The 24,148-nt window shown below is 46.5% G+C and overlaps 1 protein-coding gene across 2 annotated transcripts in view; it reads left to right on the forward strand.

Moving 5' to 3' along the window:
- HPCAL1 (hippocalcin like 1) overlaps positions 1-21,647 on the forward strand; it is a 66,657-nt gene extending 45,010 nt beyond the window's left edge. For both annotated transcript variants that reach the window (XM_074152989.1, XM_074152991.1), the window contains 3 exons: positions 16,443-16,845; positions 17,981-18,086; positions 21,068-21,647. In XM_074152989.1, the coding sequence (XP_074009090.1) occupies positions 16,468-16,845; positions 17,981-18,086; positions 21,068-21,165 (582 nt within the window). In that variant the 5' untranslated portion in view covers positions 16,443-16,467 and the 3' untranslated portion in view covers positions 21,166-21,647. The remainder of the gene's footprint in view (positions 1-16,442; positions 16,846-17,980; positions 18,087-21,067) is intronic.
- Positions 21,648-24,148: the final 2,501 nt, after the last annotated feature.

The following is a 24,148-nucleotide window of genomic DNA, read 5'->3' on the forward strand; positions in this document are numbered from 1 at the left end:
CCAGCAGATGCGATTCCCCTCACAGAGCCGGAGCAGCGGGCCTTTGGTTAACTTTAACATGTACCAGCCTAAGATGTGCTCTTGGCAAAGAAACGGTAGCTCCCACTGCTTGTACGGATGCGTGAAACCAGGCTACTCATGTTAAACATAGCGTGGGCTGGAGCATGTGCGTGCTGGGGTTTTCTCCGGGAAAAATGCAGGCTTGAAAACGCTGGCTGCAACAGCAGCAAGAAGTTGGATGTGTTTTAGTGGGGTTATTTGTGGGTGAAGAGCGGTGCTCTATTGTTGGGGAGCTCTGTAAGCTCTGCCTGCGGTGGCTCCTGGCAGCCTCTGCAGCTTCATGGTGCAGCCTGGAGAAACCTGCCACCGCAGCTCCCCTCCCTGCTGGAAGGAGCCGTTTCGGTCAAGAAACAGTTGCTCTTTATAGGAAAAGTCAATCTGGGGGATTTATGCATACACACACGGCACGTGTGCTGAGCCACGTAGGGGTTGGAAGTTTTTTCATGACTCGTGTGTCGGCAGCGATGGGCCATTGGAGCGAACGCCCGGCTGAGCCTGGCCAAAGCTACCTGGGTGCCCCAGCATACATCCATCTTACGGCGTAGACCAAAGTTTTGGCACACGATCAAACTTGCAGTATTTTTGCATGTTTTCTCCCCATCCACAGGCTTGGACGGCAGCCCAAACGAGGGTGTCTGTCTGGTTTGCAGAGGGTCCTGCCATGTTGCTGTGGTGCAGGGGCTGCTTGGAGCTAGAGGAGGAATTGTGCCAGACCACCGCAGTCCCCCCCAGGGGGGTAAAGCATCAAAGGGCATGCTTCTCTTGATGTCAGGAAAAAAAAAAAAAAAAAAGTGCTTTTCTCAGTGGCATATTTCTCATTTAGTGCAAGCACCGTGTGTCTGTAAGCGTGCACGAACACATCTTTGCTGAACTGCTTCCCTGCCCCAAAGGCAGATCCTGAGGCTCCCCGCGCTCCAAGGGAGCTGCAAACTGCTCGTAGCATTCAGGGGTATTTTCAGGCACCTTTCTCACTGCCCTAGTAAAGGGGGAATTTTTTTACTTATTTTCAGAGCAAACTACCTAATTGCCTTTCTGTTTGTTACAGCGGTTCCTGTGATAAGCCAGATCTGAATCTCCTCCTTTAGGAGGAAAAAAACCCAGCAGCTGGATTATGGATAAAATACAAATATATGTGTGTGAGAAGCTGCACTTGCAGAAAATATTTTCTAGTACACAGTTCTTAATGAATAGCAAATAGGGAGTGATTGTGGTCTCCCCTAGTTAAGGCTGTGGTTAGATTTGTTTGGTTGGTTGGTTTTGTACAAGCCTGCTGTTTTGTTTATAAAACAAACACACCATAATTCCCTGCCCTCCCACTGGATTGGCGGTAGAAGTGGTCCTCCTAGGCTGCCTCACACTTACAGCTGGAGAAGAAACTGGAAAATCCTTGTGTGACGTGCACCGCTAGGTTTTACGTGTGGAGATGTTCCAGAAACATGTTGGATCACTTATTTGTTAACGTTGTTTTTCCACTGAGCTTCACAGCTCTTCCATTAGACCTTATCAGCGGATGGGTTTTAAAGCCCCACATTTGGGAGTGCGCAGATCAGATATCTGATGCCATGACATTGCCGTTTGTCATTAACGTGAAGGAAGATCAGGACGTGGTTATGAGCAAGCTGGTTAACCTTTCGGGATGGATGTCACTGAAAAGGCAAGAAATGCAGGGGGAGTCTTGTCTCTGAAGGCAGGAGAAGCTGCTCATCTGGAAGCACAGAGGAGAGCCCGAGCAGAGCTGAACACAGATTGACCCAAGGCACTAAGGTGAAAAGACAAATCCTCTTCTTGGACGTGTTCCCAGTGCAGATAACAAAACTCGGTGTCACCGTGCAGGCACGGGCAAGACTTCATCCAAGGTGGTTCAGTGTGGTCCTAGTGGCCAGCAGTCAGGGGGCTGTCACTGCACAAAGTGCAGAGGAGGATTTCTACAACGCAGGGAAAGGAAAACGTGTGTCTGAGAGCAGGTGAGAAGAGCTCGATTAAGCCAGGAAAGCCAAGGCTGATGTGAGAGTGATGGCTTTATATACCTGTGTGTAGCGGGGGGAAGTTCTAGAGAAGATTAAGTTAGGACCAGAGTAAATGCTGTAACCAGCACTGAACACATTTGGGCTGCAAGTTCGAAGATGATTTTGAGCTGTTAGAGAGATTGGTCCTGTGACTGGAGTAACAGGAGCAAAGCCGGGCTGGCTTTTTGGATGAAGCTCAATAAGCAAGTCCATGAGTGATGCTACATCTGCCAAACCTGGTGAGCCGGGTGGTCCCTTCCTCTGTTGAATCCTCACTGTTAGCTCAGTGGAGTGAGGGGAATTACCAGCACCATTAGTTTGGTCTTGTTGGTTATATGAGGAGAGGTAAAGCTTGCCTGGGTTTATGCACAGGTGGCCATTGTGTCTTCAGAAGAAGCAGGAAAAATGTGCAATGCAAGGGGCCAGCCAGGGCTTTCCAGTGCTGCTTGTACCCCGTTGTGACAGACAAGCTCTTGTTGGGCATGAGCTCCCCTAACACTTACCAAAACGCCCAAACATGCATATATGGGATGCCTTAAGGCCCTCAGTGTGACCATATTTCCAAGAGAAGCAGCTTGTCTTTAGGAATATTGAAAATAATGAGTATTGACTGTGTTAAAGCGCGAGTATATTGAGGTACATCCACCTTGGCATAGCTCGGTACAGAAGCCATTAGGACAAAGCTGAGTAACAGAAGCTTATAGGACACTGAGATGGTTTGGAAGGAACAAGAAAAAGAGAAATAACCTGTAATAGCTGAACTGAATTTGCAGGAACAGTGGCATTCAGCGTTTTCGCTTCAGTACATGCCCATGGTGGATATGCCGCCTCTCCAGGGCTGGCACTGGGGCAGGTCTGCCCCTCTCACCCCTGGCTGCGAATTCGGTGTCACCACGGGCTGTTTCTTGTTGCACTTTGTCTAATTTCAGCCCAACAAAGCCGCCTTCTCACAGCTGAGTGCTCACCATATTGCCATAATATGAGTTAGTAGAGATAACCCAGGAGTTTTATAACAACAGTACATTTACTGAGTGCGTTTTGTTGTCCAGCGAACCCAGAACCTGGCAGATAATTGCTATGAGAAATAGTTTTGACTCTTTCACATCCTTGTAAAACCGGGGGGAGCTGATAACTTTATCTCTCCCAGTTTTGGACCGAGCGCAGTTTTGATGGCTGTCTCGGCAAGTCAAAACCACAGACGTCTGTTCCAAACCGGTGGGTAATTGCTTTGTGCAAAGCCATTCATGAACTAATTTTTTCCTCCAGGAAGGTGAAGTTTGTTTATTCAATCCCATTTCAAAGCAATGCCATTTCTTACCAGAGACCATAGCAGAAATGTGTGCACAGCTTGGTTCTTTCCAACCTGCCTATATCTTCATTTTTGTTTTGAGAATATAATTTGGAGTTATGTTTATTCCACATTGCTTCTTACTCTGTCTAGCCTGGTATTTTCCAAACCTGTGGTTTCCTTCCTGCTCTCCCTTATTTTCCATTACTAAATCTTCAAGTCCATTGAAAATGTCTGAGATGTAGATTTAAGCAACTTTGGCGCAGCACATCTTATTTTTATGGGCTAATAGGCAATGGGTGCTCCAGTGCACTAAGGAGGGATTGAAAAATGACAAAACAGGCTTCTTCCCATGAGCTGATGCCAAGGATGGAGAACAGGGTGGGTGAGAGGTGTGACAACTGAGTACGTACAATAATATGGACAGATAAGATAACTGAGGCAGTACTCTACAGAGGAAAGATCTGGGTGGTCTGCAAATATGTATTACTGTATGTAAGGTCTGATTCTCTTACATCCAAGAAAGTAAATATTCCATCAGTATTCATTAGGAGGTGGTTTTTTTTTTTTTGTCAATGCCAGTTATTTGCTTATCAGTACTGTTACCCAACCTACAGGTTGTCCTTGCTCCAATGTTCATGGCCTACATGTTGGGACCATGCGAGAGGCAGGAGCAAGGCAATGGGGGAAGGCCCGGTGTGGTTGCAGAGGTGGGGAGGGAGGGAAGAAGCTGGGAGAGATGGAGAAGGTTGAGTGTCTCTGTCCATCAGAATAAAGGAGCTGCTGCAGCCCTATAGGCCATATGAGAAAGGTCTAAATGGGGCTGAGAAATAGCGTGATGTTGAGATGGCATTGCAAAGTTTAAGTGTAGCTTCTTGATTTTCCTTTATCAGCAAAGGATGTTTTTGGGGGGCAAGTCTGGCTTTGCACCTTTGGTGGGGGAGCTGAGAGTCCTGTCCTAGGGTTTCCATGGGCTTTTTTATCTCGATGGTGCCGGTCACCATGGGACTGTGGGCAGCCCAGCCTTCCCCTTCCCACCATCGTGATGGGAACCGCAGCGGGATGGCCACATCCCATGGGAGACCCCCGGCAGCCTTCAGCTGGGTCCCAGCTAGATAGGACTATATTCCGGCAGCAACCCTTTTGGTCTTCAGCAGGGCTCAGGAGAGGGGTTATTTAAAGTGCTCGTCCTTTCTGTGGAGTATAGGAAGTAGGAAGTGCTTCCTCCCCGTAGATCTCTATCCAAAGCTTTTGTCCACTTCCTTACAGTCCCACCCTGCTTGGAGTTGCTCCAAAATCCAGCATGCTGGGGCAACGTGCCATCATTCAGTGGGGTCATCCTCAGCTGCAGTTCCTTTTCTTTTCCAAAACAGAAGGTTTTGGCACCAAAATGCCAAAGAACACTGCCCTGGGCTGGGCTATGAGATACATAAATGCCCATCTGCCCACTCTGCTCCACCACCGCTCCTGCAGTTGGAAATACTGGTGCTCCAGAAAGGAAATAACGGGGGTTGACCTTCCTTTGGGAGCCTGACTGATGCTTGCTGCTGCATCTGAGTTGTGAAACTTAGGGGAAGTCTCAAGATAAGTCTGACAAGACATGATCTCTGCAATAGAGGGTCAAGAAACTAAAAAAAAATAATGCTAACCACAAGGATGTGAGGGCCTGAAGTGCTTTTAAGGTACTGCCTACTCTCTTCAGAGCTTGGGAGAGAAATGTGGGACTATTTCTGTTGTGCTGGGTGTATCTCAGGAAAGTCCAGCAGCAGGAATGTGCCTGTGTTTGCAGAAGGGAGAGAGAAGAGACTGAATAGGAGGCTCAGCCAGGGCAGAGTATCAGCTGGAAGATCTACCTGGTGCTTCCACGGTCCAGCCTGCCTTCAACTGAGGAGATAAAGCTTCACCTTCCTCTGGCAGGAACCACTTCCCTGTTGCCAATGTGACTCCGAACATCAGTTTTGGAGCTGACTCCTGACCCTGAAGGTGGAACGTTCGCTGGCCTTCCCCTTTCAACATACATACTGCCAACAAAAAGCTGTTCGCAGGCTTCAAGGAGAAGGGAAGCAGCCTCACTGTTGTGTGCTGAAAGATGGTGTCTGCACACCCCAGGAGAAGGCATCACTTCAGAAACTTTCAATTAGTGCACCATCCTCCACCAGCGTAGCCCTCTTTTAACGGCTGCTGTGTCCTTTAAACACTATTTTCCTGTTCCTTTGAAGAGGAAAAAATAAATATAAATTATTGTATTGACATTACGCAAGTGCTGCGCTTACGGAAAGGTCTTGTTGACATGGTTTCTCACACAGGATACCTTCTCCTTGTGCAGAAAAGTTGCTGAAAATTTCCAAGAAAATAGATACGTCATCCTTGGGGAAGGGAGATTAAAAAAAAGAAAAAAAGACAGTCTGATGGCTACCATAGATCTTAGTTTGTGAAAGATGCAGAAGTTGGTGAAAGCATTGGGTTTAGTAGGATTTTCTGTAGCCCTGTTAAAAGCGGAGCTGTCAGTCGTTGATATCAGGTATAGCTTAGGGTCTCTTCAAAGACCAGAGTAATAAATGAAAAGATGAAAAAGGGACTGAGGTCAGTATCCTGTCGTGGCCAGACCCAGAAGAGCTTATCTGTCTGTGGCCTGATATGTTAGAATCTTAGTGTGTTTGGTTTTTTTGCCTTTGCTAAAACAAGGTTCATGAAGGTAGTGCCATCTGAAAGAGAGACCTCAAGGTGGTATCAAGAGTGGGTTTTCTCCCTCATCCCCTTCTCCCCCAGTGAATGTCCACCTTCAACATTGCTGTTGAGAGGACATTTCCTGTTTTTCCAGTTAAGACCTTCACCGATGCCGCACCGAGGTGGTGGGACAGGATGTGCCCCATGTGTGGTCTCAGGTGGAGGTCAGCTCTTCTCATCACACGCCTGTTGGGGTGCTTCCTGCTTCAAACCCATCACGTCTCCTTCCTGTTACCATACCCTGTTAGGGAAGAAAATACACCCATTTGGCCACCACTGGCATCACTTTAGGTATAAATACAAAATTCAGTGTGGTTTGATATTCCATTTGCAGTCTTACCCAGCCTGCTGACAGAGGCTCAGCTCCAGGCAGCCCTCACCCGCAGCGCTCAGAAAAGCACATTTGGTGTGGATGTTGCTGGGGATGGAGCCCCGTGGTGGAGGTTAATGGAAAAAGTGATGTCTTGAGTGCAGATTGCATGGTTTGCTTCTGAGATGATTTGCATTCAAGTGCTGAGTGCCGCACAGAGATGCCAGAGGAGGGAAAGGATTTTCACAGGGCTGTTCTTGGTGGCCCTAAAAATGTCATCATGTGTCTGGGTCAGGGGGTCTTCAGCTGTCTCCTCTGATACGGAGCACTCCCTTTCTCTGAAACAGACAGTCATACTGCTCTTCTGCATAATTTATAGTGAACGCACTTAAAAGCAGATCGTACTGTTGAGTGTTCAGGATTAATGAAGGTTGCAGCTACTTACCACATGGGCTGGGACTGGAGGTGTCCTGCTGTGCTGCTGCATCAGCCACTGCTTGCCTTGGACTCAGCTGCTAGGAGGGAGAGTCCAGCAAGCACAGTCCCTGGCAGCGGGACTATTGCCCATTTTTGTACTGATTTTGTAGGAACTAGTCACAAAATAATACAATGTCTCCTGTTTTCTGGAGATCTTCTCCCATTTTTAATGATGGGTACCGAAGTAGGAGGTGAGAGGAGGTATTGCTTGTATCACGGAGCACCGTGTGTGGCCAGAGGGATGGTCTGTCATATCTCCCGCTGCTCAAGCAAGGATGTCCTCCTAATCTCTGCAATGGGTATAGGAAATGGCACTTTGGGCTCAGGATCCACCTAACAAGAGCATCAATGCCCTGCCCTGTGACCATCGGGTCTGGAGTTCACACCACTGAGGCACTGCCTTGGGCAAACACCAGCGGGTGCCCTCGCACACGTTGTCCATGGAGAGCCACCAGCCTGCATGTGCCATGGCGTGGACAGACCTTGCCATCCTGGGAGGACAGCAAGATGTTGCCCCAGATGGGTGTTTGCATCCCGGCATGGATTTTGTTATAGTTCAATAGAAGGTGTTTGACGTTGCATTCTCAAGGCACAAAGGCTTGTGGTTGCCCAGATACGAACCTGAGGATGAACATCACGTTCCTCATGTGATGATCTTGTCCAAGATGTGTGCTATGGACCTGGCTTTCCTGCACGTGGATGTAGTCTCTGCACTTTTCGCTCCTTGATTTTCAAAATAAATTTTAAAAAATCCCTGTGAAGCTGGTACAGTCACCTGCACCGAGACTTGAGTGCTATCCTCAGCTACTGTAGAACTTGGGCTGATTCCTACCAGCAGAAGATTTGGTTTTTTGCTGCCTGAATTGCCGCATCCAGCAGAACCAGGTTGGAATCATAGAATCACAGAATGGTTAGAATTGGAAGGGACCTTAAAGATCATTGAGTTCCAACACCGCAGGGACACCGCCCACTAGAGCAGGTTGCTCAAAGCCCCATCCAGCCTGGTCTTGAACACTTTCAGGGAAGGGGCATCCACAACTTCTCTGGGCAACCTGTTCCAGTGTCTCACCACCCACACAGTAAAGAATTTCTTTCTAGTATCTAATCTAAATCTCCCCTCTTTCAATTTAAAACCATTACCCCTCATCCTATCACTAAATTTTCTGATAAAGAGTCCCTCCCCATCTCTCCTATAGGACCCTTCAGGTTCCCCCCTTACAGGTGGGATGGTGTTCTCGTGTAGTTATTTTACAGAGTTTTTGTTTCGCAGGGTTTTTACACCTCTGCAAGAAAAAAAAAAAAAGCTAAACTCCAGGTTTGCTTTTAGATTTTTAACTTCAGCATTTTTTCATTGAACAAACAGGAAGATAAAGGTGTGAAACAATGATATTGCTATCATTAGTGGTTGCCACTGAAGGGGAAAGAGAAGAGCATTTTGAAAAGAATTTTGGTTTAGTGGGGTGTATTTTACAAGGAAGATAACCAGTGGCGTTTGTGCTCTTTTAAAGTGATGGTATGTGTTAAAAGAAAAAAACCAACAACCAAAACTCGTTTAGAAAGCTAGATTAATAAATTAAACAGATGCATTTATATTAGATTTGAGATTTTTTTGAACAAATAATTCGGTATTAGTAGAAATTGTTAGCAATAGCTGTGTATTTGGTGGATGAAACTGTTAGTGACAGTCTGAATTAGTTGGCATATCTCCAAAACCACATTTTTAGCATCTTTTAACTATGCATACTTTTGCTAAAGAATGCTTTTTTTTTTTTTAAAAAAAAAAAAAAAGTTTCTTTCCACTCTCTGAAAACAAAGCCAACTCTCTTCTGTGGCCTGTTTCAAATTAGCTGCCCTGAAATCCCCTTGATTCCTCCAACCCCGGTATCTCAGCACAGTACCTGCAGCTGGGGAAGGGAAGGATGTCAGATCTCCAGCCTCTGAGGGCTGGTTGTCATCTGTCACTGTCTCTTTAGCAAGTGTCGTTGTTCCCAAACTCTCCATCTTCTCCAAGTGAATGGCTCTGATGCTGTGGGGTTTTCTCAGGTGCTGTTGGCGGCCTCTTGATTTTGCCATATTTTGGCTAATTAAGCTGAAATTTAAACCAGCTTCCTTTCTCCCAGGGCTGTGATTATTCTGTGGAGAATTATTCTTGATTTACCTTCATCAATTAAATAAATGCATCATATGAAACTTTTAAAATCCAATGACAAAGCAGCCCAACCGTGCTGTGGTTTTAATTATAGTAAAAATATAATGACCTGTGCTGACTTCTATAATTTTTCTCCCCTTTTTCTAAAAGCTTGCAATGTTGTCTCTGATTTGCCAGTTCGCGTCAGGCATATTTCCCTATTCTGCAGGCCTGCACTCCCAGAGCTTTATTTAAAGTTACATATCACAATAGTATCTTCAGTGAACACGATGTGGGTTTTTCCTCATGCAACCCAGCCTTCTCAGAAAAAGACCTTGTACACTAAGTCATTGTGCTGACATGTTTTCCTTGCTCTGTAATATTGTGTAAACAAACTGTAATTTTTTTTTTAAGCCTTGCCAGCTTTGCACAGCCTCTGAAGAGAAAATAGGGCTGGCTGCTTCTCCCGTTGTTTTGTTAAACAAAAAAAAAAAAAAAAAAGGAAAGGGCAAAGGGAGGAGACGAGGAAAATCCACTCATGATTTTCTTTTCCTGTCTGCAATCACAAGCTGCATTGCTGCCCAATCTGCTCCCACCCAAATTAACCCAATTTCCTAATTTACTTGAAATATTTCTGTGCTTTTCTTACTGCATTGGGAATATTTGCCCTTTACAGTAATAAGCTCTCCTCCCTGAGCTGGAGAACTTACAGAGAGCTCCCAGAGGAACCGCCGCTTTTCTGGTCCCAACGCAGGTCTCATTTTTCCCTCGTTAGCAGCCATTCATGAGTGGTTTTGGGGGTGTTTTGTGGTTCTTTTCTTTTGTGGTTCAGATTCACTGTTTCTTTGCAGTGAATTTGTAACCGTGCCCTGGATGGCAGACTCTCCTCTCGGGGTGATGGGGTCGGTGGGCGCAGCGGGTACCGGCGTGTCCCGGCTCGTTGCAGTGACTGCAGCGGTTGGGAAGAGGCTGCCACTGTCATCTGCAAATGCCTCTGCACCGCGTACCGATGGTTCTCAGGTTAAAGCATCGATGCTCGATGTCAGAGACTAATTGATTTTTCCCTGTAAATCAGGAATATAATCCTGAGTAAAGTGACTTCAATAGACAGGAGCAATCCAGAGACCTGTAAGTGAATTTCTTAGGTTTCAGCCCTTGCAACTGACTCCGTGAAATTAATGTGCCAGCCTGGAAATATTCCTCTCGCATAGCTATTTGCAGGATTGGAGCCTTTGTAATTATATCTTTCTTTGGCGAGCTGGGGATGGGTGGTTATCTATAATGGGTTTTCATCTCAGACATGGAATTGGGTTTCCAAGGCCACACGGTTCCTGGGTATGTGTTTATGGGTAAACTTACAAAGTAAGGTGGCTCGAGGTCTGTTGCCAATTCACTGCGCCTTTTGGAAGGACGTTCAATGTACACACTCGAATTCTTCCTGAGTTTTCTGGAACTGAAAATGTGGGTGATACAGAGAGTAGTCCTTCCCCTTCACCTACTTTTTTTAATACACTTCTGAAAGGGATTTAGCTTGAAGATAAGTCGCAAGTAAGCAATGTTGCTTATTTAAATTAAAGCGTGGTTAGTCATTGAAAGTGAAAAATTTAAAAAGCCCGTTTATTTATTTAGTATGGTCTGTTCTTCACTTGTTGGGTTTCGTTTCTCTTTCTGTTTCCCCGAAGGCAGCAGTGGAAGGAGCTCCAGCTCCTCTCGACGCCAGCCTTTCGCATCTCGAACACCGCAGCCTTTGAATGTTTCGCGGCATTATTGATTGAGGTTTCTCTTTTGTCTTGCCGCTTCTATTATTAACTTTTTAAGAGGTGAAGATGTTCCTTGTTGCACTTCAAACTTTATCGAAAAGGTGTTACTTTTAGCCCCGGGTCTGCAGCGTGGGGAGACGGAGTGGGTGCTGCGGTAGCTGGTATGTGAGCATCGGCGCTGCTTTTGCCGCAGGGCAGGAAAGAGGTTCACATGAGTTTACCAGGCGGGACCAGATATCTATAGCAACGTATTTGTATATCCTGTGCCTTCTCTATTGCAATGCTTGTTGCTTAGGATACTGGCATTAAAACATGTAACAAAATCTGCTCTTTTACTCCCCAGTTCATTATCTGTCCCAGGCCTGTGTAATTGCACGTTTCCCCTCCCAGTTCAGGTCAGACCTGTTGACTGGCCCTGGGCAAAGCATGGTCCGGAGGACCTTGTTATAATCCTCTTTTTCAGCCTATTTGCTATATGATCTTTTCTTACCATTAGGCATTTTTTGCCAGCTGGGGTGCCTGAGAACCCATCTCCTTGCAGCTTGGCCCACGGGAGCTGGAGTCATCTTAAATACATCTGTGCCTTGACTGAGCTGGTGAGCACTGGTACTGCCAGACCCCAAAACATTTTTCCTTGAGGCTGTGTTCCTGAAGTGTGGCAGCACAGATCTTTAGTGGCTGAGGCTTTTATTTGGACTACCTGTGGGGTTTTGTGTAGGTTTTGTTTGTTTGTTGTTGTTTTTTTAAATACAAGGATCAGACTTTAAGAAACACAGCCTCAGAACAAGGCACCATGGTTGCTGAATTGCCCCAGGGGAGCAGGACCTCCTCATGGCTCATGTTTTCACCCAGCCCGAGGAAAAAGGATATTGAGGCTATTTCACAGAATGGTTGTGGTTGGCAGGGACCTCTTGAAAGGGTCCCATCCTACCTCCCTGCTCAAGCAGGGTCAGCTAGAGCAGATTGCCCAGGACTATGTCCAGTTGGGTTTTCAGTATCTCCAAGGATGGAGACTTCACAGTTTCTCTGGGCAACCTATGCCAGTGTTTAATCACCATCACTGTAAAATAGTGTTTCCAAGCAAAGACTTTCTTAACACAATGCTCACGAGGTCCCTGGGGGGCTAAATCTTTTTGCCTTTTCATCCGCACCCCAAGGCAGAAGGCATTGGTGATGGATCTGAGGCTTTAGGTGTTCTAATAAAAAAATCTTCCACCCCTGTGGGAATGGTTCTTGCATTTCAGACCAACTTAGAGTAGTATTTGCTGCCTGGCTTATGCAGTTCATTTGCTTGGGGCTCCTGCAGTCCCAGAGGCACGGAGTTTCAGGGCCATAACAGATGTCAGACACGCTTGTTCTGTTTGGTAAGAGAGCACTGCAAGGGAATTGGTGCTTAGGTTTCCCCCTGCAAAGCAGACAGCTCAGATAATATAAGGAGTATTTATTCTGTTTCTCTGTGTGCTGTCTGCTGGAGAGCAGCTCTGTCCTACAGACGGGCATTTCATCAATTTTCCTCTTTTTATTAACACTAAATGAGTATCCAAGGGGGTTTGCACAAGGAAGGGCATCTCTAAGGAGTCATTCCTCCTTTCGCAGCCGTAACTGATGCACTAAGAGGATCCCATCAGGAGTTCAGTTCAAGGGGTTTTTGCTTTCAGAAGGTTTGCAGTGAAAAAGCCAGGTTAATCTCCAGCTTTCTGGGTTACGTGCTCAGAGAACGCTTCTATCCGCAGTAACTGGTGGTTGACAAAGAGTTCATATAAAAGTAGGATGCACTGAGCTTTGTTAGAAGTATTTAAAATACTTCAGTGCATGGATGCTGACAACCAGTCCATCTGTTGGTAAAAACACAGAATTGCTACTTTAGCTGTTTTGGAGTTAGCGACAGTTTCTCCCCGAGGTGCTGCATAACTCCTGTGTGTTTTGGCCTCAGTAAAAGACCTTTTTCCTCATTGCTAGGCTTTTGCTATGAGATTACTGCTTATTTTTGGGGAACCTAGAAGAACAGAGGATATACTCAGGTAGGAGTTCTCTGGCATCTCAGTTTCTAGCCTGGCTGGATGTAACTGATTGCAGGCAGGCAGCAGCACCACATAATTTTAACAAAAAATTTGGTGTGAAACTGGCACAAAAATGTATCTGCATTTCCCGCTGTTTGAGCCTTACGTGACTGAGCATCGCTTTCATGAGCAGCGATTTACTTGTGAAGTCTACTGGTCTGCAGTTATACTTCCAAGCTTTTCCGTGTCTGTTTACCTCAAGGGCATTCCTGTGATTGTTTTTGCTACTGCCACGGTAGTGCCAGATGTTCTGAGGGCTTTTGCTCATCAAGCTGAGCAGGGACAGACCTCGCTGCAGTGTATGTGGCATCGCTTTCCTGGATTTCCTCTGGTGTGGTGGAAAATGAGGGACCAGCAGGCTGTGTTGGAGTTAGGTCTGCCGGGCTGCCCGGGGGCTGACTGCCCGGGGCAACGTTGGGTGCGAGGATGTCTCTCCTTGCCTTCTGCACCCACTGCAGTGAGTGATTTGGCTGGTACAGGCTCTTTTAAAAAAAAAAACCACCCCGCAGCCCTAATCACAGGACTGACCTGAGCATCCCAGGCCTAATCCCTGTGATTTCCATTAGCAGCCATCCTCCAAGTGGTCTTGTGGCTAAATCAGCCACTGAGCCTCTGGAAAGTGATTTGATGAAAGCATTTTATAGCAATTGAATGAACTGTCGGTTGGATGCCAGCAGCAGGGGTTGCTGTCATGATTAATGAGATATTTAGGCATTTCATTTTGGAGGAGCTACCTGAAAACACAGTTCGCATCGAAGCTGTTTTTTTTTAGATGGACTTTAATAAATTAATGTTAATGTTGGTTATTTAATTATTTGTAACAAATTGGTTACAACAACTGCAGGGTTATATTTGGGTTGAACACATTATAAAGCCCTTCAGAAAGCTCATATGCAAAAAGAGGTTGTGTTCAGAGCATTGCACATTATTTTTCTGATATAAAACAATGTAAAAGGAGGAAGGGTTGAAATAGCCTGTAATTTGTTGAATGCAAAGACTACTTGAATATAAAGCTTTTGAAGCTGGTACTAAATAAGCATCCATCCAAATAATAGGATATATCTTACTGCTAATAGGAGTAGTGAAATCTAATAAATAAAGTTAACATCTTAGCTCTCTGTTGTCTGGAGGCGTCTGTTTTTAAGGTAACAGAAATAATAAAGGTATTACAGGAAAAGGGAGAAATGGCATTAAACCTCTTCAAACCTCTTTTAACTTCCAGTTGGAAGTTTTACAGTCCCCCAATCCCTGTGTGTGATTAAAGCTGAGTGTATTTCGGCTTTAAAGTCCAGCTCCTGCATTGAGCGGGCTCTACTGCTCCTCCTGCCCCTCTCCCAGGGCTGCACCAAAGCCCAGGCGAGTCCGAGACAGCAACCAGCAAGGCAGGGACTGCTTTTGGACGGGCACAGTAGATCTTACAAAACACCCGGGCATCACGAAGCGAAGGGGTTCGCTGAAGGGTGGGACCCGAAGGCACCTCCTCAGCGAAGGACAGAAACATAACGTGAAAAAAAGGGCCGCGGTCGATCCATTATTTGCTCCAAGCCACTGTTTTCTGCAAATTGACTGCAGCAGAGTACAATATTGTGCTTTCTGCCCTTGGCACTGCAAGGATGAATATCTGGAGCAGAGGAGATTCAAAGATGGAAAGGCAGCGGGAGCAGTTGGGAGTTAGTGGTTTAACTGGAGGGCAGCCCGGTACCCTCCTATGGATGGTGACGGCAGGGACCGGGAGATGTCGCATCCCTGCGTGTTGGTAACGAGCAGAGGTATGTCAGGAGCCTGGAGAAAACTCTGCAGTGTAATGGACAAAAACAAAGCTCTGGAGCTGAAATATTGGCAGCTTTTCTAGAAAACAGAAGTGCTAATGATAACACAGTTTTCCGTTAAGCCCGATGCATTGAACTAATGAGCAGCTGGCTGGTTTTTGTCTCCGAGCATTAAGCCACAGAGCAGGATGTGGATTTTTTACATTGCTGAGGCGATGCAGAGACTAAGTGGAATACAAATAAAACAAGCTTAAATTCAGCTGTTGAAAATCTCTCTGCTGTAGAGCAACTTATTTTTTGCTGACCTTTAACATTTTTTTTTTTTTTTTTTTTAAGGTTCTTATGCATGCTTGGGATTTTTACTCTCTGGGAAGTGCTTAGCCTCTGTTATGTTTTTCCTGGTCTCTGCACGCTTTGTTGCTCAGCTCTGGCAGTTTCCGAGTAGACGTGCGGTGTTAGCCCATTACTAGCCTGCCTTCTGCACTGGCTGTGAGCGAGCCTAACTGGGTCATAACAGGCTGTGCAGAGAAATGTCATGTATGGCAGACCAGTCACTGGGGTTTGGATGTGATTTTGTGCAAAGCTTGGGAATAAACCTCTTGAGTCTGGGGAAGGAGATGCAGCTCAACCCCTTGCTTGGCAGCTTGGTTTGGTGTTGCTGGGAAGCTGTGAGAGGCTCAAAGGGGTAAAAGCCAAAAATATGTCATGCTTTCAGGTGTTTTTCTGTTGTTTCGTAAGTGCAGATTGAACATCTTCCCTTTTGTCGAAGGAGCTTTCCTGTTGCTGGGCAGTCTCACCTGCGCAGTGCCCCACACGTTATGGACACTGTCAAAGGAGGGGACAAACCCCAGCCCCTTCCTGACATCCTGGGAAAGCCCTGAGGTTAAAATGCCCTTTTGCCCACGTTGGGGAATATTGAACTTACTGAATAAGCTTATTTAAAAGCATAAAACCCGATAAACCTGAAAGGAGTTGCTTTGCCAAACATTTTGCTTTAAAAAGCCCTTTTCTCTGCTTGTCCGGGAGGGCAGATGATTGTGATCTGCTGGAAAGGATGAAGTCCCTTGTGCCAGTGCCGCTGTCTCAGCGACCCGGCTGCTTGTGCTGCCTCCGTGGTTGAAAAGAAGAGAGAGAGAGAGAGAGGTCTTCCAGGATGATGCTGTTGAGCGCGGGCTGTGCTGAGCCCAGCCTTGCTGCACCCTCCTGTGACGCCCGGGGTGCCACCAGCAGCACCGACCCAGCCCCACCATGCTGGGGGGGCTGCTGAGGGATGCGGGGAGGGAGGAGATGCTCCATAAGCCAAGGGGTTTCAAAGAGCATCTGGATAGTGCAAACACGACTGGCACGGCACCACCTGCCCTTCCTGCCCCTCGCTTCGCCCCTGCTTACTTTCACTTTTGAATAGATGGATTTTACTTTTCATTGCCCCTGCTGTCCTCGCCCACTCAGTCATCACAGCAGATCAGCCTGGTGGGGTGGGTCAAGAGCTGAGATCCAGACCTGGGCATTGCAAGCTATATGATAGAGGAGTGGGATTGTAGCAGAGAAATAAAATAATGAGGATTATTTTTTCCCAAATAATATGGATTAATAATAAGAGTTAATATTTCCCAAATAGTACCTCCCAAACCGCCTTCCCTTGTCCTTCAGCAGCATACTAGTAACTGAGAGAACCTAGGGGAGAGGAAAAGGGGCCGGATGAAATGAGATCTTTTCCTAGTGATTTATAGCACCCTTTTTCTCCTCTTGCCCCTTTGCCCTGGGCAGAGTCTGCGTTTCCCGCAGGGCTTTGCCTGCCCCCGGCCCCTCTCTGCCGAGTGGGGCCGGAGCTGAAGTGGGTGCTCTCTTGCTTTGCAGCCCCTGAACCCGGATCCAGAAGAGGATGGGGAAGCAGAACAGCAAACTGCGCCCCGAGGTGCTCCAGGACCTGCGTGAGAACACCGAGTTCACGGACCACGAGCTGCAGGAGTGGTACAAGGGCTTCCTAAAAGATTGCCCCACGGGCCATTTGACTGTGGAAGAGTTCAAAAAAATATACGCGAATTTTTTCCCATACGGCGACGCGTCGAAGTTTGCGGAGCATGTCTTCCGCACCTTCGACACCAACGGCGACGGGACGATTGACTTTAGGGAATTCATCATCGCCCTGAGCGTCACCTCTCGGGGCAAGCTGGAACAGAAGCTGAAGTGGGCATTTAGTATGTACGACCTGGATGGCAACGGGTACATCAGTCGCGGGGAAATGCTAGAAATAGTGCAGGTGAGGCGTTGTCTTTATTTTATATTTTATTCGTGTTGCTGTAGCCTCTTCACCCTGAGACAGCTGGAGCTGAGGGATGTGCTGAGCTGGGTCCCTCCTGCCCCAGGGGGAGGCTCCTGAGCCCACGGTCCCCACAGGGACACTGCGGGTCACGGTGGCACCTACGAGGTGCAAATAAGGAAAGAGCCTGCGAGACAAACAAGGCGCTGTGCCCCTGGCCTGCAGCCAAAAGCGTGCAGCTCTCCCTGGGGGTTTCTTAATGGGGTGTTGATGGGATCGAAAAACCCTAAATGCAAATTTTACTGACCTGATTAATCTCAAAATTAATACTTTGAAACTCCAAATCTGAGTCAACTTGAGCTCTGACTGAGAGACCGTAGCGTGTCTTAATCTCCTGAAGACTGGAGACATGTAGCCCGCGGGCTGTTCTGGGGGGCATGTGGGGCAGAGCCCCCTGTGCCGAGGGCTGCTTGCCATCCCCTCTGCAGATGGGATGTGTCTCGGGGCACTGGGAAGCATGCAACACATCTGGAGAGTTCCCCCGTGGTTGGTCCTCGTGGCTGAGCAGGGATGATTTAGGAGGAGGGCTAGGACTGCAGATGTCCTAAAGAGGTCTCTCTCGCCTTTATTCACATTCTTGTAAGTCTGAAAATGCATTTCGTTACCCATCCACAGCGAAAACCAATGCCTATTCCTATATATTCATATTCACCTGTAACCTGTACAAACCCCCCCACGCATATGCGTAACTGAGTGTATGTTAAGAGCCAGCCGAAGAGGCGATGGCTTAGCCCAGGTGCAGAAAACAAAATTACACACCATTGTCTCCTGTATTTTAGCTCAGTCCTGCTCGTACATTAATCAAGACCCTAACTTTCAGTTAAACTGACCCGGCAGTTCAGGAGCTTTTTTTGAAGCACAAATGAACACAGGAAAGAGAAATAAAAAAAGCTGCAGTCAGAAATTCCTATTTGTTTTGGTTTATAAAGTCCTGCAGCTGCCTGCCAGGGTCAGCTGCCTTTTTTTATTGCTACAGGCTTAAATTCTTTTTCTCTGTCCTGATGCTTTATCGTTTGGGTCATTGTTTTCCTATATCTTTTTTTTTTTTATCTTTTTTTTTTTTTTTAATACTCAGGCAATCTACAAAATGGTTTCATCAGTAATGAAAATGCCAGAGGATGAATCCACTCCCGAGAAGCGAACAGACAAGATCTTCAGACAGATGGACACAAACAACGACGGTAGGATCTCCACTGACCCTTCTTCATAGGCTCTAGAAATAGAGATTTTCTAGCCAGGCGTTGGTGGAAGCAGGTGATGGTATTTGGGGGCGGCAGAGGGCAGGGATGTCCCCACCAGTGCCGGTGGTCTCTGCCTGACCTTGGTGAGCGTCTCTGGTCCATAACAAATAGGGTGAAAAAGTGGGCAGCAGGTGAGAGACTTTCCTGCTGGGAGGACGAAAGGATGGAAACAGTCTTTTACCGACATTTCATGGGTGAATCCCCTTCTGCAAAGGCTCCTCTGAAACTCCCCTGAGTCCAGTATCTTCGGGTTATTTTCTCTGGGCGTAGCACAAACTGGGCAGGAGGTTTTACTCCCTTTGCCCTTGATAGGGCTGTGCTCCTGGGCTTGTCATCAGTAATGCGGGTCAGGGATGGGCTCAGGTACCTGAAAGCAAAAATTCCCCTGATTCCATAATACTTATTTTCTGTGCATGTTTACGGCGTGTGTACATATACGCGTGGTCACACAGGAACCTGCAGTGTTTCCTTTGTTGCAGTGTGTGCATCGGGGGGATGAAACAGCCCCCGAGCCAATTATGGAGCCACTGGATAAATGATCTGACAGTGTACCCGTCACAACCCCTCCACCTGAGCTAGCTCGTTTCCTTAGGCTTGAAAAACATAGGCAGAATTGAGCAATTTCCTCTGCCCATCATCCCGCCAATGTGTTTCCTCTCGTCCTGGTCGAGGTGGAGCTTTCCCTGGGAATTACTTGAGGTGGCAGCTGCCCATGTCGAAATCCGGAGCTGTATCCTACTGATGTGCTCAGCGAGAGCAAAGAATTGGTTCTAGTGCTGAGATATGGAGACCTGGGAAAATACGATCTTATGAATAGAAAGGTTTTTGTTTAAGATAATTTTATGTCTGCGTTTTGGCATCTGCTGCTGCAGCCCCCGGGGGCAAATTCCTGGCCTTGCTGAAGTCCTTGAGTATTTCACCTTTGACTTCATCAAAACTAGCATTTCATCCTCTGACTTCACATGCAGAGGGCCCTAAAATAACCCCATTAAAATATTTTTGTTCTGCGGAGTAGCGGTGCTTGCAGATGTGCGACAGAGTAGTGGCCACAAAACCTGCTATGTACATCCCCCATCTCTTGCACTTTGTTGCCGAAATGAAGTCGTCCTTTTCCCAGCAGCACACGCTACGCGGTGCCAAGCAATAAAAGTCTGCGCATGGGGACATGAGTGTGGTCTTGGTGGCTGGACATGTTTCTTCTTCCCCATCTGACTGTTGGACATTGCAAATAAATTTTGATTTGTGCTTTGCTTTTTTAAGTATTGCAAGGAGATGGGAAAATTAATGAACGTCCTGATAGTTATGAGTACTCTTTTTCGGGCTGCCAAAAACTTAAGAAAACACTCAGTTTGGGAACATTAGCTTAAAAGCCAGAAATGAGGACAGAAGTGTGCCATGGGTTTTTGAGCTTCTGTAATTTCTACAAGAAGGTTTGCTCATTTCTCCCCACTCGACCTAATCCAGGAGCTGGCCACCGAACTCAGTCCTCTCCATGTTCCCATGGCAGGCTGGCAGCATCCTGGGGCTGGTGAAAACCAACGTGATGAGCTGGTGCCTCCATCCCTTTGGGGGCACGTAGCCAAAAGGGGCAGCAGGCAGCTGCCACACGCAAGGTGTTGATGCATGGTTCCTGTCATCTCAAGCAGAGTGGTTGGGGTGGGTAAGGATGGCCCATGGGTGTTGCGTGAGGGTAAGGGGTAGGTTGTTCTGGGAGCACAGGGTAGGTGGGAGATTGCCGGACATGGTGTCAGGGATGCAGCAGATGCTTGTCTCCTCATGTTCATAGGGAAAACTGTTTCATTTCTCATTAATATTGCCACCTGTGACTTATTTCTGCCGAGGTTCAGAGTGCTGGAGCAGGACAGTATTGGTGATAGCAGGCAAAGGCAGAGGCTGCTCCTGATGGCATTTGTACAGGGGACTGGTCCTGAGCTCGGGAAAAACCTGTCAGGAGGCTGGGTTGCCCCAGGATGAGGTCTGGGAGACCAGATGGGATGTGTCCTCCTTGCCATACTGTGCTCTGCTATGCCAGGGGACTGCTGGAGCCATGGATGCCAGGGCAGCTGCCCTTCGTGGTCCCTCCTCCAGAGATCACTTTTTGAGACCTGCAGACCATTGCAGGGTCCGTCCAGGTCAGTGTCTCTGGCCTAAAGTGAATATATAATATGTATTAAATAGAAACGCTCAGGAGTGACCCTTGGCAATAGATGGCTCCCCCAAGGCTGGCCTGTGAAACCAGTGCAGTTCCTGTACACCCTGCAGGGCACAGCAAGTGGCTTGTGGAATCATAGGATCACAGAATGGTTTGGGTTGGAAGGGACCTTTAAAGGTCATCCAGTCCAACCCCCCTGCCATGAGCAGGACATCCACCACTAGATCAAGATTGCTCAGAGCCCCATCCAGCCTGGCCATGTAGATGCAGGAGAAGCCACCATTGCTCAGCCCTACATGTCACAACAAACAAGGGGGCAAAGTGGGGAGATTTGGGTTATTTAGGTTTAAAATGTCATAGTAATATAAGCAGCATTTTCAAAGCCCACGTGTTCAGGTACCACACCTTGCATTCAGGTGTCATGAAATTTGTATAGCCTGGTTCTGGGCAAAAAACTGCCAAATCATGTTAGAACAGTTGTTTTTATATTTGGTACTGTCTTTTTAAATAAAAAATAACAATTATTATGCTAGATTGTTTTTCAGAAGAAAAATGCATCTGGGCTTAAGGGCTTGAGTAGGATTTGGCTGCTGTGCATTGCGCTAAATTCCCCTCGATGCCTTTGCGATAGATTAAATATACGTATGTAGCTTCAGTGAGGAGGGTTTGGTTTTTTTTTTTTTAGCTACAGCAACAGTGGTAGCACCAACTGATTTTATTTTATTTTTTTTTTAATTATTGTTTCCATGTTGGTTTTCCTCCCTTTCAGGTAAACTGTCGCTGGAAGAGTTCATCAAAGGTGCCAAGAGCGATCCTTCCATCGTGCGGTTGTTACAGTGCGACCCCAGTAGCGCGAGCCAATTCTGATTAAAAGCGGACAGTGTGCACAGAGAATCTCGGCTTGTGTCCTTCAAGCTTTGCTCGCAAACGGATGCCTTCTCAACCATCCCTCCACACTTCCCGGATAAGACCCCCTTGCCAGATTGTGTGTGTGTGTGTGTGTGTGTCTGAGCGAACCAGCCCTCGCTCCCCCCCACTAACACCGGTGCAGCTCTCCTTCGGCAGCTCCGTTCCCGCTTCCCCGTAACGTTACAATTCACTCTACACGTTTTAAACGTTAATCAGAAAGGTATGTTTACATGCAGCTACAAAAGAGTTGGAATCGCTGGTGAGATACCACTTCACTTAGTCCGTAAGAAAAGGTGATGTCCTAATAGTTCCCGAGAAGATGCTAGGTAGGACTTTTACCCAACATAGCAGATCGTAGATAATTTATTTTGCTTCAGAAATTACTACGTAAAAAAAAAAAAAAAAAAAAAAAAAAAGTGGACTGAATGGTGTAGAAAGTTAAAAAAAAAAAAAAGAAAAAAAAAAAGCAGCTTTCCTGGGCATGGTTCCAATTTTCTTTTTGAGGAAAATTGCTTGCACTTATCTAATGGTCTTTACTTTCTTTTAATATATATATAAATTATATATATATGGTGAAGTAAAATTTTAAATATTTAGGTCATCTATTTAAGGCATAAAATAGAATTCGAGCTTTGTTTCTTCTAGTTGTCTGTGATTTACTCAAATCTTGGAGATTGTTTTTTTTGTGATATTTATGCATTAGCAAATTGCTGTTCCAAAAGAAATGCATGACTAGCAGTTTGTGGATATTTCACTCTGTTTAATTCCTGAATGCAAATATTTGTTCATTTTTACTGTCAGTCGTTCCAACGTTACTGTATTAACAAAAGACCTGAAAGGAGTTCATCCTCGTTTTGTATTTCTCAGTGGAGTCCTACTTTCTGGTGGTTGCTGCGTTCAATGGCTTTTGAGTGCCCCGAGGTGACGTGACTCGCACTGCTGTTCTCGACTTGGCTACACCTCCTCCCTTTTGCTGTCGATATGTTAATAGTCTTGTGCATTCCAGTGTTATTTAATATCTGCCTAATGCCAAGAAATATTAATTGAAATAAAAGACTACTTTTCTTGTCACTGCCTGTCTTGGTGTAACCCGTGCAACGAGTCCCGAGCAGCGCGTATCTGGGGGAAGGACGAGGCTGGTTTCCTGACCTATGTGTCCCCATCTTGCCCGAGACCTGTTGCCTTGTAGGTACGTAGGGTTTTTTGGGAGCCCGCTGTTGCGGCTGGGTTAATGCACCGATGTTGCCCGTGGGATCCCGTTCCATCCCAGCGGGGTCCTGGGTGAAGGTATTTCCTTGGTGAAGACCTCAGGAAGGTGACAGCTCGGTTTCTGCTGGATGCGGAGCAGCTCAAGGCGCCGAAGGGAAAGCTGCCGGCCCCATTGGCCGGGCTGGTGTGACCGTGAATTGAAAAAGTAAAAGTATCTTGTTCCTGTCGGGTACCAGGTATGTGATGTTAGAGTAACGTTTGACATCGGTGGCATGGAAAGCAGTTTTCCCCACGTTCATCGAGTCTGCAGGTAGCTGCTTAAGCCTGTCCTCTCTGCAAAATAAAGTGTCAACAAACGATTTGGCCTGAAGTTAATGTTAAGCGTGTAACTAAGGGATTTTTTCTGTGTGGAATGACCTAGTAGTGTTTAGGTGTTAATGCTTTAATATTAAAATTTAAGGGATTTTTGCTGCGCAGAATAACCTAGTAGTGATTAGGTATTAATGCTTTAATATTAAAAAAAAAAAAAGAGAGAGAAATGGTTGAAATATCCAAATGGAAACACATTGTTAGGTCAAACAGTCTACAATACAGGCTTGTGTCAATGCTGCCAGGCAGAAAAGTGTGTTCCTTTTTTTCCTAGAAATTCAAATTTGAGCTATTAAAGCAACAGTCCTTTCAACCACAACACCCTGCTGACAAGCGCAGCCCTGAAAAGGAGGGTTAATCAGAAGCCTGCCTGCTTTCCCTGGGCGAGCCCAGCAAAGAAAGCAAAGTATTGGGAAAAAAGAAAATACAATTCCATGGTTGCTTATAGTCTGTCTCCAGCCTGTTTGTGTTCAAGCTGGCTGCCAGGAGATGCTGTGGTGTTAAAGAAGCTGCAGATGTTCTTACACCAATGGCTCTTCTTGCACAGGCTGGGTAGCAGTTGTTTAAACGCACAAGGTTTAGATGCGGATCGGCCACCGTGGGCTTTAGCATCTCTCTGCGCTCGGGAGAACGTGCAAAAACATCTCTGACCCTGTCACGGGATGGTGCCTCGGGGAGGGACCGCGGCATTTGAATCTTGTTTGGGCGATCCTAAAATGAGCCAGGCGTATTTTTAGTCAAGCATTGCACAATATCCTTTTCTCAGGTACCAAGGATGTAACAACTTTTGCTGTAGCGTTCATAAATGCAGCCGCTCTTCTGCCATCATTCATCTGCTCTTGTAAGTGGGACTTCTGTCGCCTTTTCCTGTCTACAGTCAACAGCAAGTCTAAGTAGCTGTTTAACAGAGCCCAGACAAACTCATTTGAAAAGAAAAAAAATCTCCTTACGGAAGCTCATTTTGACCTTGTTTTTTGCAGAAACAAAATGAAAGAGTCTGAATTTTAGTGGTTAAAAAATTCCAATGTCTTTGTTTGTAACTTTTGCTGTGAAATGTGCTGAGGTGTCCGCGATGGGGTTTGCTACCTGCCTCGGGCTGACAAGCCCCTGAGCAGCCCCGTGCAGACACTGGGATTGTGTCCTGCTTTATCTGGCCCAATTTCTTCTCCCTTTCTCTTTGACTCTTTAAACTTTCCAGTCCCAGGTTTGATATTTTTTCTTCAGGCTGTCCCCCAGTGCTTTCCCGGCTTTTAATAAGTTTCTTCTTTTCAAGTGGGTCGGCTCCATTTTGGGACCGGCACAGGGTGCGTGAGCAAGGTGCTCCCAGCTTCTCTTTTAGAAAGCAAGCAAGGAAGATGCCCAG

Source organism: Numenius arquata, chromosome 9 (assembly GCF_964106895.1).
Source record: "Numenius arquata chromosome 9, bNumArq3.hap1.1, whole genome shotgun sequence".
Taxonomy (NCBI): domain Eukaryota; kingdom Metazoa; phylum Chordata; class Aves; order Charadriiformes; family Scolopacidae; genus Numenius; species Numenius arquata.